The following is a 12,964-nucleotide window of genomic DNA, read 5'->3' on the forward strand; positions in this document are numbered from 1 at the left end:
CCTCGACAGCAGGAGATCACCGCTCTCGCCCAGACCACAGCCCTCGCCTGCACCAACAGGTTTTTCTTTCCCTTTTGCTCTGGACTTGGGGGAGCCACAGGGGTCTCAGCAGAAGGGCAAACAAACCCCCTTGGGTTTGTGCCCCAGGACACTGGGTTATACTGCTGGGGTATTGTGAGTTGAAAGCAATTTCCCTTGTGTATCAGTGTTGTTATTGTAATATTATTAGTAAATTTTAGCTCTGACTTATAATCTCTCTCGTGGTGAGTTCATTTCCCCTGCTGGTTCACCTTCAAACCAGCACAACGGTGATTTTCCCTCCTCTGTTCATCTCTCTCCTCTCATTCTCTTTCCTGTTCTGACCATTAAAAAAATGCTTTTATCTTTCTTTCTTCCACCATCTGCTCTGGTTAGTGTGGGTAGAGAAAAGATACAGAAGCTGATTCCCCTTTTATTGTTAAAATCACTGGCAATTCATCCCCTCACCCAGTATGAGAAACCAGACTATGGAACTCCTATGAAACGTGGCATTAAAATGCTACAGAACACATTTATAAATAAAACAATTCTACATGTGCATACCTCAGTTTTAGAATCACCTCTTACAGAGATTAAGGGGCTGCTCAGGTTGGGTCAAATTCTGCATGAGTGAACTCTGGATAAGGTTACAAAACATCAAAGGACATGTTTAATATTTGACTTTAATATGTTTGTCAAACTTTATGTCTTAGTTCAGCTGGGGAACAGATGACCACTTCAACATGTTTTACTGCTTCACTCTAACCACCTTAGAGATTTTCTTTTTTCTTTTTTTTTTTCCTAGAAGAATGAAACTTTTTTTTTTCTTCCTTAAGCAGGAGTTTTGTGTCCCATCCTTGCTAAGGGGTGGGAAATGGGGGGAAGCAACACACCAAAAAACGATGCACTCCTAGGGGCAAGTGCACTGTTGGTTCAAGGTTTTTGGTCACTTGTTTAGTGGCATTTCCTAAAGGGAGGAGCTGGGCACCTCAAAGTTGTTTATTCTATTATTCTCCTTACCTTAAAATATCTGCTACACCAGAGAAAAGAAACCATGGAGGTTTTTTACCTAGAACTAATTATTGTGACAAATTATTCCCCTCCTCCAACGTGGGGGACAAATGAATTCTCCATATGATTTTGAACCCCTGGTGACACCTCATTCCTACACATAAACTGAGCACTCCTGTTGAGGCTGAGCACAAGAAATCACCACTTTTATTGAGTTTCATGCTACTTCACATGCTCAATTTACTAGAATTTAAGTATGTGCATAAAGCAGTGCCACTTCAGTGAATTCTTAAACACTCTGCTAAAAGCACATGAACTCAAATGTGAGACACACTCTCTAACAATACACGTTATTTTGCTTGAAAATTTTGATGCAATCATTCCAGTGTGTTTTTTACAGCACAAACAGTAGCCTGGACAGGGCTATGAACAAACTTTGCATTTTTAAAGCCCAACATCCTTTTCTGTCAATTAATTAAGACTGTTAATTGAAAGTATTATTGGAAAATGACTACAAGAGAATTCTCCATGGGTGTTAAGATAAGATTCAAGAAAGCACACAGACTGGAAATACCACTGGTAAGGAAAAATGCATTACTCCAAGCACACTGTTGAAGGGAACTGTCCTGTATCACTCCTGCAGTTATTCAGGCCTGGCACAGTGTCAGCTTTTACCATATGGCTTTTCCTTCCCTTCCTGAAAGTGAATCTTTCTGTCAAAGAGCAGCTGTTCTAAATTATCACATCAAGTTTTAACCTTACAGTAGACAAGCACTGAACCCCCAGATTCATGACAGGGACACAGTTCACCTCCTTGACCCCTGCAGGATTTGTCATTGTTTGGGTCTATCTCTGCCTCAGCTACACTAATTGCCAGGGTATCTCATTATCTCATGCAGGCAGGTACTCAGAGCTGAAGCCACAAACAAAGTCTAGGCAATGAACTTTGCATCTTGTCCCCCTAAACAGACTTTGTGAAGTCACAGAATTATAGAATTGATTGAGTTGGAAAAGCCCTCCGAGATCATCAAGTCCAACCCTCGGTCCAACTCCAGTCCCTTTACCAGATCATGGCACTCAGTGCCACGGCCAAGCTCAGTTGAAAAACCTTCAGGGATGGGGAATCCACCCCCTCTCTGGGCAGCCCATTCCAATGCCTGAGCACTCTCTCTGCAAAGAATTGCCTTCTGCTCTCCAACTTCAATTTCCCCTGGCAGAGCTTGAGCCCATCGTGCCCCCTTGTCCTATTGCTGAGTGCCTGGGAGAAGAGATCAACCCCCACCTGGCCAGAACTTCCCTTCAGGGATTATTTCCTTGATATTATTTCCCTGGTGTGCTACCAAGAATAAAAGAGCAACTTCCAACACTATGAGGACGACACATTAAAAACAACCCTCCTTATTCAGTTTGTAACCCAAAGAGACAGCAAATTCTGATACTTTCCCTGCAGTCCAAGTGTTTCAACAAAGTCTGATATCAATTGCTGGTTATTTAGATGTCTGCCAACAGCATGTTTTCACAACATCTCGTGCTTCATGCTGAGGAGCAGCAGATTCCTGTCATCTTGTACTCATCTTTCAAGACTGTTCTTACTTTAAGAGCGTTTTCACTCAATGTTATCAAAACTTACAGCTCTTGCCACAATTGTTCTCCCTATTTCAAGCCCAGTACCAGCTGTCAGTTGTAATGCAAACCCCTGTTAGGCTTGATAAGTTCCACTCTGGAACTAATAAGGGATTGTGGAACAGCTCCAGTGGCAGAGAATCCAAGAGGGAAAGCTCCTGTTCCACCAATTCCCACTGACAATAAAACCTTTGTGCTGAAAATCACCCCAAAGCCACCACAAGTGGAACATGCTCAGGATGATACTATTAATTCAGTTTTTAATCTCTGCAAAGCCTCCAAAGAAGCGGAGCCATTAAAAGGAAAAGGTTAAGGAAATGCCAGCGAGGTCCCTGGGGATTCTCCATGCCAGACTTTGGCAGTAAAATCCTGCACAAAAAATTCAGTAGGAGGGATTTTGAAGCTGTGTCAGAGAATTGAGGTGAAAATTTCTGTGTTAAAAAAAAAAGAAAAGGGGGAGCAAAAGTTTCAGAAACTTGTTAAATTGTAGAGAGAGTGGGTTCTGGGCAGCAGGGTGGGTGGTTTTTTTTGTCAGAGGGAATAAGAAATATTTGCCAAAATACACACAATGTGGCAGAGCAGGCACTTCCAAACTGGTAACAAACCTGGATTAAACAAACATACAGTGCAACCCTATTAAGTGGAATTTTGTGAGTTATTAACACTTTAGCAAATGTTCCCATTTTCTGAGTGAACCTTCCCAGTTCAAGGACAAAAATTCAATGCTAAGTTCTCTAGTCATGTTAGATATTGACAATGCAGCTTTAACAACTTGGAGAGGTATATTCCTAAATATCCTAAGGACAATTAACAGCAGGGTCCTAATCCCTGAACATTAAAAAAACTGAATAGAAATATTTATAATCACATTTTTAGACACCTCTATCACAATCTCCAAGAAATTTAGTAAAGATTCCTCTCAATAAACTACAAAGAAAGAACACTTTTCTACCATGAGAATGTGCACAGTGTTGTCCAGAAGGTTTCTTTTCTATCTTTTTTTTCCTTCAGGATGTGTGACAAATGTGCTCACAAACCATAAGATTGTGCCAAATAAATTTTGCCTTAAAAACTTGCATTTTAAATCTACCTCTTATGATGTACAAATTGGAGAGTATTTTTCAAATTAGTAACACTCAGAAAATGTTACATAAAAAGTTGGCTGGGACCTTTAGGAAGTATTCAGTGCAACATAATTCTTCTCCCATAAAAATCAGCTGGATATCTTTGACAAATTTCATAAGAATTAAATCAATTCTAAGCAGGAAGGTAAATCCTTGGTTGTATGCTCTGTTTGTGTACTTATAGAATATAAAGTAGATAAAAACAATGAATATTTTACAAATAAAGTGATTCATAATTTATAGCTGCTGTCATTTTAGTTTGCTAGCTTGAAAGATTCAGAGTCCTTACAAAAGGCATCTCTCTTGCTTCTTAAAATCAAAACAATACTTCAAACAAAAGGAATAAAAGCTACACCTCAAGCCTCTGCTTTAAACGGAATCACTTTTAAAGATTTCATGTAAAAGGAAACTTCCTTGATAGTGATACTTCCACTGATTTTAGTGGGATCAGTTCCTACATTTTATTAAACATAATTGCTGCTATGCAGAGTCTTAGAGTTAAACCCACACTTGTGCAGTGAGTTACACCTCCCAACCCTCAGCTATTTCCAAGGAAAAATCTCTTTGCAGTTGCAGCAACCATGTGTGTCTTCCATCTGTTTTCACTTGCACCAAGTTGAGGAGTTCCACACAGTCTTTTTCTCTTTACACGTAAAGTTATCTTCTTTTTTTCTTTTTGCCTACTGAGCTAAGAAAGCAAAATTTAGATTTACTTATGCAGAGACAAAATGGTTATTTGAAGAAAAAAAAAGAAATCTGGAGAAAGGCATCCTTAATACTAAGGAAGAAAAACCTTGCACATTTTTGACTCATGTACAGAATTCATCCCACTGAAAGAATCAAGCAATGTATGTGATGGGTCAGATTTAGCAGCCAGAGAGGGCATTCCTTTCATATCTCCATAACTCAGAGAATATGATTTAGGACATGCTCACCATACAACTTGAAGCACTGAAAAATTTAGTGTTAGGGGAAATCTTGTGAAGTCATTTTTGCAATAACCAGGCACGGTGGGTGAACTTCACCTTTCTCTCTCTCTCCTTTACCCCTTCCTCCCTTTTCTCCCATTCAATCCACTGATTAATAGCTCAAAATTAAATACATAAGGTAGAACTGTTGCTTTACATTTTTTGTCTTTGTTATAGAAAATGTACTTATGGTTAAAACTTACAACTTTATTACACAGGAAATTTACAATTCAGACTTACTCAATTCCAGCACCTAAAATTTAGAACTCTCCCTTGAAACAGAGGCATATAGAAAATGTTATTCTGTGCTTTTTGAAGCATCCACCAATTTAATTTCCCATTTGATAACTGGAGCCACAAAGCTTGGGTTTGGTCTAAAGGGTCACCTGTTGGACGCATTCAAAAGAATATTCAAGCTCACTCCTACTCCCACATGGATAAATAATTGCCCTCTGCATCCTTGATAGTTAAGTATATCAATGAAAAATAACATTCTCCATGTCCAGCTGGTCTTTCTGAAGTGCATGAAATAAACCACCAACAGAAAAGACACATTCAGGATGGAAAAGATTTATTAGTCCAAGCCTGTCTGTGCAGGATTTCCTTTATCATCTGGTTACTGCATTTTTTAAAAACAGCTCCCAAAATGAGGCTTCCATTATTGCTCTGACAAGACTTCTAGATCATTTCAGAACTATAGACATTTTTTTCCCTAACATTTATCCTAAATTTTCCCATGTATATTGATAGCATTAACCCAACTAATCAACCATCAGATTGTGAGCATTTAAACCACAACTGAGTTTGGCTCCTCCACACCCAGATCGCTCACTGGGCAGGGGGTGGGAAAGCTCCTTTTTCTTTGCTTTATCTTTGCAGTGTTCCCAAAACTCTGCCACTGCATAATCTCCTGCTGGACTTGCAACTTCAATACTGCAACACAAGCCTCATTTCCCTAAAAAATCACATTATTTACTTTGAATATGTGCAGAGGCAGCCAAAAAGGATGAGTTGAGGGATAGAGCAATTTGTCCTCTAAAAAGGAAGGCACCAGTGGAGCGGGAGAGCTGGGAAAAGAGGTATTAGAGATGAGATATTAGACATGGAAAGAGACCTTGAAAATTAATAGGGAGGTTGAAAAGGGAGTAGTTATTTTCTCACTATACAAGAACATAAAAATCTTATTATCCCACTTACCCTAAAACAGAAGACTTAAAGAAGGAAGTGATGTTTTCCACACATAATATGACATTCATTGCCATAAACACTTAGAGACTAAAAATATAAATGAGTCAAAACCAGACAAATTAACTAGTAACAGATCACTAGTTCCTAATACACATGGTCTTTTTTACAAGATGTATCTTAAATCTTAAAATGTCAACAGTAGACTGGAAGAAGTTCAAAGGTATACTCAGTAGAACAGCATTTAAATAGTTTCTTACATTTTTCCTTGGTATTCCTGAGGAATCTGCCATTAGTGACTGTCAGAGGAATAATCCTAAGGCAGAGAAACTTCTGACCTGACCTAGTCAGGCTTTTTGATGGGGAAAAATAGATGAGTTTTCCTTCTTGACAGAGGAATAGGATGGAGACTATCAGAAAGCATGTAGGGTGTAGTTCCAGCCAGTTGTGATATTTTCCCCCACTAATTAAAACAAATCAAAACCCGCTAATTTTAAGAAAAAGATGCTATAAAAATGTAGGTTAACATGTGTATTAATTAAGGGGGACAACAGGTGTGAAGGAGTGGCTTTTCTAACTTGCTCCCTGACACATCTTACTTTAATTCAGGCAAAGCCAATCCCTCCAAACCACCGAGCAGGTGCAAAAGTCTTTGCTAGAGAAGGTGTTGCAGCTTAAGCTGTTAACCTGGAGTGTACCACAAATACCAGAATTGCTCCAAGTGAGGTTTCTGAGAGATCACTTCTCCACACACACACACAATAAAGAGGACAAGGATGGTCCAAGTGAAGTTCTTTATCTGACTGACAGGGGGGTATCTTAGTGCTGAAAATGCTTTTTAGGAGCCAGAATAGAACAATATTCTACCCAACATGGAGCAATAAGCTGAGTAAAGCCAGCAGTCCTATCTTGGCTTTTTAAAGAGTACATACAAATGTGTTATAAAAACATGCATGTTTTTACATCTACATGTACAAAAAATTGTCTGAGCTTCACTTTTCCTGGTTGTGCAAAGTAAAGGAAGAAGTCAAGGAAGTTGGTACCATTTGTGTTATTTGGGGGCATGACTGTGCCCTGATAATTTTCCAAGTACAAAAAAGAATAAAAAAAACACAACCAAAAAACCCCAAACAAACAACAAAAAACCCAAACCAAAACAAAAAAAACCCAAATCAAACTAAAACAACAAAAACCTGTCCTTAAAGAAATTTAAGTAGACTGATGTTTTACCATTAAGGTCCTTTATTTTAATCATCAGTGACAATCTCCTGCTAATGCAAAATGACATTGTTTCTGCAAACAGCACTAGGGGAACAAACAAACCCAGAAACAGCCTGAGTGCAGAATCAAGTCATGACAGACACTAAGCTGCCAAGTGTTTTCAACTGCTGGGAAGACAATAATTTCTGTTACTAATTACTCCTGCATCACACCACACTGAAAATATTTGATAATTATGACTTCCAATAAAAGATTGTAGAACATAATCTGTTAAATCAGAATAAACCAGAAGGACTTGTTGCTGTTGTTAATGGCTTCGTCATTTATCACTCCCTTGAGCAACAGTGAGTGAGGAAGCAAAAGAAAAAAAATACAAAAGCTAGGAGTTGGGGGAAAAAAAAAAAAACAAACAGAAAAAGATAGTCATCCTATGGTCTGATTTTCTGCCTTCCAAATCATGTATAATACACTCACACATACATGTCAACTCACTCCTAATATCTGCAGAACTCAGCAGGAGCTGCTTTGCCTCCACCAAGCAATTGAGAACCACTTTATAGTAAGTTTATATTTTATTTTGTTCCCATTTTGCCCAGTTGTGGTCTGTTGCTTTCTTGAGTGCTTCTCTTTTTGTGCTCATGTGTAACCAAAATTGTAAACCAACAACTTTCAAACATTTACAAGGAAACAGGCTCTGTAACAAGCAAAACTATAGAGAGTGGATAAAAGAGTATCAGTCAGGTTACAGCGTTTCTATGTTTAGTTATAGCAGGCCCTTGATAAAGCATTTCTGAATAATAAAATATCCTCCCCTGAGCTCAGCTCAAAACAGAAGAGTTTAAAATGTTTTTCTTAATATCAGTACCCAACCTGAGAAAAACATCCTTAGATCTGGGTACCCAATGTATGGATTGCTGGCAAAAATGACTTAAAATCTATTAAAAGCGAAATCAAACAAAACACACTCTGAACCCTTTCCACCCACATCTCCCTGGCATCTTCTGAAAACAAGTCATGCCATTTAGAATAACAATTCTCACAGCTACCTGTCTGTGGTTGGGTGGGCTCCTACTTTCCCCAGCAAATACTTTTTTTTCACGAAGAAAATTGGTGCAGGATTGATTAAATAGGAGTAGGTGCTCTCTCAGCCAGGTTCAGGATACATTAAATTTCTGTTGTACACACACACACACCCCCAGCAACATCTCATACTGCTCCTTCCACCCATGGGATTCCTGGGCATTCCTCTTTAACTTTTACTTACACATTTAATGGAAGACCCTTTGCCCCAGCCAGCACTATTTAAGGCACTCTGATTCAATTAATACAAAACTCCCAAATGCAATTTTACAAAAAGCATAAAAATGTAAGATTGGTATTAAAATTTGCCAAGACAGTATGAATTTCTCCAGTATTTAAAAGACCATTTCTGTAAAAACTCCAGATCCCTGGTGTACTCTTGTTTTGGGAGCATTCACATAACCACAGTTCGCAGAAACAAAAAGTTTGGAGAAAATTACTTCGACTTAAATACAGGAGTATTCATGAAAATGCAGTTTTCAAGTTCAACTATTAATTTTCCAAATGTATCCACATTTAGTAATTATGCCACTGGAACAATGTTGTTTTCTGACCAATCCCAATTAATCAACAAAACTCAGGAGCAAGTCATACATCATAGAATCACAGAATCACTTGGGTTGGAAGATACCTCTGAGATCATCAAGTCCAACCCTTGGTCCAACCCCACTGTGACCACCAGACCATGGCACTCAGTGCCACGTCCAGTCTCACCTTAAAAACCTCCAGAGTCAGAGAATCCACCCCCTCTCTGGCCAGGTCATTCCAATGCCTGACCACTCTCTCAGTAAAGAACTTCTTACTGATATCCAACCTAAACCTCCCCTGGAAGAGCTCAAGCCCCTGTCCTTTTGTCTTACTGTTGGTTGCCCGAGAGAAGAGACCAAACCCCACCTGGCTACAACATCCTTTGAAGTAGGATGGAGCCAAAAAGTTAAAAAAAAAAAATCGCACACAAAAAAAGTCACTTATTTTGACACAAAGCATTTAAGTAAACTATAAGCATTTAAGTAAATTATAAGGAAAAGAAACTTAAAGGAACTGAAAGGAAGTCCAAGAGTGGTAAGAGAGGTTAGACTTGCTACATGGTGTATTTACCAAAAATCAGTTCTTGACTCTTATCAAATATTTTTAGCGAATTACATTATTTACACACTTGAAATAAACCCATTTTCATGGCAAATCTAGGAACTAACTTATTCCTCCCAAGAATGTGGAGGAAATGAGCCCAGCCCAAAGCACAGGGTAGGGACACAGAGTGAAGAATGACAGAATCCCAGACTATTCTGAGTTGGAGGGGACCCAAAAGGATCACCAAGTCCAACTCTTAAGTCAATGGCCCACACAGGGGATTGAACCCATGACCTTGGCATTATTGCAGCCAAGTTTTAACCAACTGAGCTGATCTCAGGGCCCCTGTTAAGAGTAGAACCAGGAACACGGAGGGGGTTGTTACCTTGGCATGTGAAGCCTCTCTCTTCGTAGCCAGCGTTACACAGACACTTCCCTATGGGCACCAGCCACTCCCCTTCTGTGCTGCAATACATCTTGGGGGGCTCCTCCTCCTTGGAGTGATTGACACAAGAACCCCTCACCTCCACCAGCGACTGGGAGTCCATGGGCACCGTGTCAGGGAACATGGCCAGGTTCTTGACGGTGAAAGGGCACTTTTTGAAGTACACTCGCACCGAGACCAAGGCAACGCACGCCCCCACGTCCTGGAAAGCCAAGTAGAAGCCTTTGCTGCTGATGGGCCCCACCTCCCGCACCTCTGTGTTCAGCTTGAGGATCCTGTCCCCCAGGTCCATCTGCGTGAAGCTCTCGTCAGCCGCGATCGTGTCGATCTTTGTGAACTGCTGCTCCTTGAACTTGACCGAGTGGTCATCGTCAGACTCCATGTAATAAAGGTTGAAGGTCTCTTTGCAAGTGCCCAGGACCAGAGGGATGCTGTTACAGTCCCTCAGGGTGAACTTGAGCTCCACGTAGATCTTCTGAGCGGAGTTGCGTGGAATCCAGTTTGTTCGCAGCCAGTTGTTCTGACTGTGGTCCATGACATTGCACACTTGGTAAGTTCTGATGGGAGTGTAATGCTCATCAACACCACTGATCTCTTCCCACTGGAAAAAAAACCAACATATTTTAAGATTAATGATTTTACCAATAAAAAAATCATATACAGATGATAAAGCAAAAAATAACTTTGCTTGGATATCAATATAAAATAGACAAAGTGAAAGAGAAAAGAGACCAAAAAAGACCTAGTTTTGTGAAATTTTCTAATACTGCTTTGCAGATTGTTGTTTGCACAGAAGGGCCGCTGAACAGCATGAAGTGCTGAATTGCTTTGTTCTAGGACAAATTGTCCAGTAATTCTAGAAACCAGGGTGCCATGGGTTAGAAATCACACATTAAACTAAGCTGGACATTTCAACAGGATGAAATGGCAAAGATCCAAGATTTTGTAGCAAAGAAAAGGCAGAAGCCCAACAGTGATGAAGATGCTTCAAGACCACCCTAAGGGATGAAGTCAGGAGACCACTACCCAAATTTGAAGCCAAAAGGAAAGTTCCACCCAAGATTCCGCCCAGTAATTAATATGGAAATTAGAAGATGTTAACTATGAACTTAAGACTATAAAATGGCTTATTTTCCACAAACAAGTTAGGCAAGTTTTTGCCCAGTATGAACTGGCTGTGCCTCCAATGTTGTCAATAAATACCTTGCTGCTATTAGAATCCAGAACTTTCTCTTAGCAGTTCTTTTTTTGTGGCATTTTTGCTTATCACAAAGGTTGAACTTGTACACAGTTTCTTACTATTAAAATACATAAATATCTTAAGTGAACACAGAATTCACCATTAATAAGGCAGTGATTACCAAGTTGTCTCAAAGTGGCATAAAAGAGATGCTAAAGCTGTTTGACATTATTAAAAGCCTGTGATTTCTTAAACTCTATGCAGTGCTGTCCTTTCAATCATGATCCCAGCATGTCTTTACAGCAGCCACACTCACCTCAAACAGAAGAGATGTGCAAGGACACCACCACATTTTCACTGTTAGAATGAGTTGTATTTCTAAGATTAAACAAGATTTAAAATCTCACAAACAAAAGCCAATGGCTCCAACCAAAATTCCATATGGTCATAATAAAATGTTACAGTTTTACATTTATTCAGAGCATAACAACTGATTTTGCTTGGGATACACAGACTCTGGACAAAGAGTCAAGCTCAGCCCAGTTTCCAGAATCATTAAGAATTATTTCCAACTTACCACATCTTGGTTAATTGATTCTTCTGTGGACTATATAGGCTCTGACACTGAAATGGTTTTGGAAGAACACACAGTTGTTTGTTTTTACAGCAGCCATCAGCTGACAGACTTACTTGACCCCCACAGTGTAGGAATGGACTTTCTATTTTTTTTAATTACTCACACACCAGTCCTACCTGATTTCTAAAGTCACACTCACCAGAAAGGGATATTTACCAATCACTGGAAAAAAGAAATCCTATCAGAGTACTTAGAGTAAATATTTACTGTCATTTACCACAGAAAGTGCCATTCTCACAAAGAAAATGAAGTGCAGACGTGTTTACAGTCCCTTGATTCTACAATACATGCACATCACACAGATATACACAGAAAGGGAAAAAAGTGGCCACACCAGAGTAGCATCTGAGAGTTCTCAGTCCCAACCAACTGATTTAAGAAAGTTTTAATACAACTAAAGCTAAATTGTCCACATACCACTGAAGATGGGATTTTAAATCATGTTTTTAAACCAGCAGATAAAAGCAGTATAAATACTCTTCCTTTAATTGAAACAAAGTTTATTGTAGTTCACTTTACAGATCTGACTATACACAAGTTTTATCTCTTCCTGACTAGTTCAAGAGAGTTTCAAACACAATCTTGGCTGTGTCTGCAGCAGCTGAAATGCTGCAGCAAGCAAGAACATGCTGCACTGCACAAAGAACTTGCAGTGCAGGGACTCGCTGAGACCAAATTCGTGCACTGGAGCTCAGGGCCACCTGAGAGGTGGCACCACTGGCAGCCCTGGCACAGGGAGGAGCTCTGCCTGCAGCTGGGCCCTGGCACTCAGCACTGCCAGCTCCCCAAAAGTGAGGGAAGGGCTCTCCTCTGACTGAAATCCCACCCTAGTGCAGAGCCATCAGATGCCACAATCACCTGCAATGAAGCCGAGGGCACCAATTTATAGAGGTCTTACCTGGGCAAATACAAATTCACTGCCAACAACCAGATGAAACCAGACAAGATTATATGATGATACTCAATTTTATGACTATTTTAAGCAGCTCATACTGATTCCTAAGTCAGCTGGTGATTATCTTTTCCATATAATTTCTCATCAGTCCAACATATTCCAAATGCCCAGTGGGAGATAAAAGCAAAATCTTGCAGAGTTTAAAATATCCCCACAGCAGATGTTGGTTTTCTGAACAAGTCTCAGCACAACTTTTTTTGGGTCATAAGTTTCTTATCCAACACAGAGAGCTGAGTGTAAATGTCTGACCTGCACAACAAAGGCAGCACCACCACCATGTCCTCCACCCAGAATGACAACATGCAATTAACCCTTCAATAACTTTCAGTGAAGTTCAAATTTCTTGGAATCAATTTTAGTCTGTGTTACTCCACTTACGTGAGCAATAACATTTCAATTTCTCATGTAATGCTGAAGAATTGCTGAGTGGAAGCACAACTCTTGTA

The 12,964-nt window shown here is 39.7% G+C and overlaps 1 protein-coding gene across 2 annotated transcripts in view; it reads right to left on the reverse strand.

The window, feature by feature from the left end:
* The window catches only part of EPHA3 (EPH receptor A3), a 209,107-nt gene that overhangs the window by 136,601 nt on the left and 59,542 nt on the right, over positions 1 to 12,964 (reverse strand). For both annotated transcript variants that reach the window (XM_071564309.1, XM_071564300.1), the window contains exon 3: positions 9,687 to 10,347. In XM_071564309.1, coding sequence (XP_071420410.1) covers positions 9,687 to 10,347 — 661 coding nt within the window. The remainder of the gene's footprint in view (positions 1 to 9,686; positions 10,348 to 12,964) is intronic.

The sequence above is a fragment of the Pithys albifrons genome, chromosome 1, assembly GCF_047495875.1.
Source record: "Pithys albifrons albifrons isolate INPA30051 chromosome 1, PitAlb_v1, whole genome shotgun sequence".
NCBI classification, from domain to species: Eukaryota; Metazoa; Chordata; class Aves; order Passeriformes; family Thamnophilidae; genus Pithys; species Pithys albifrons.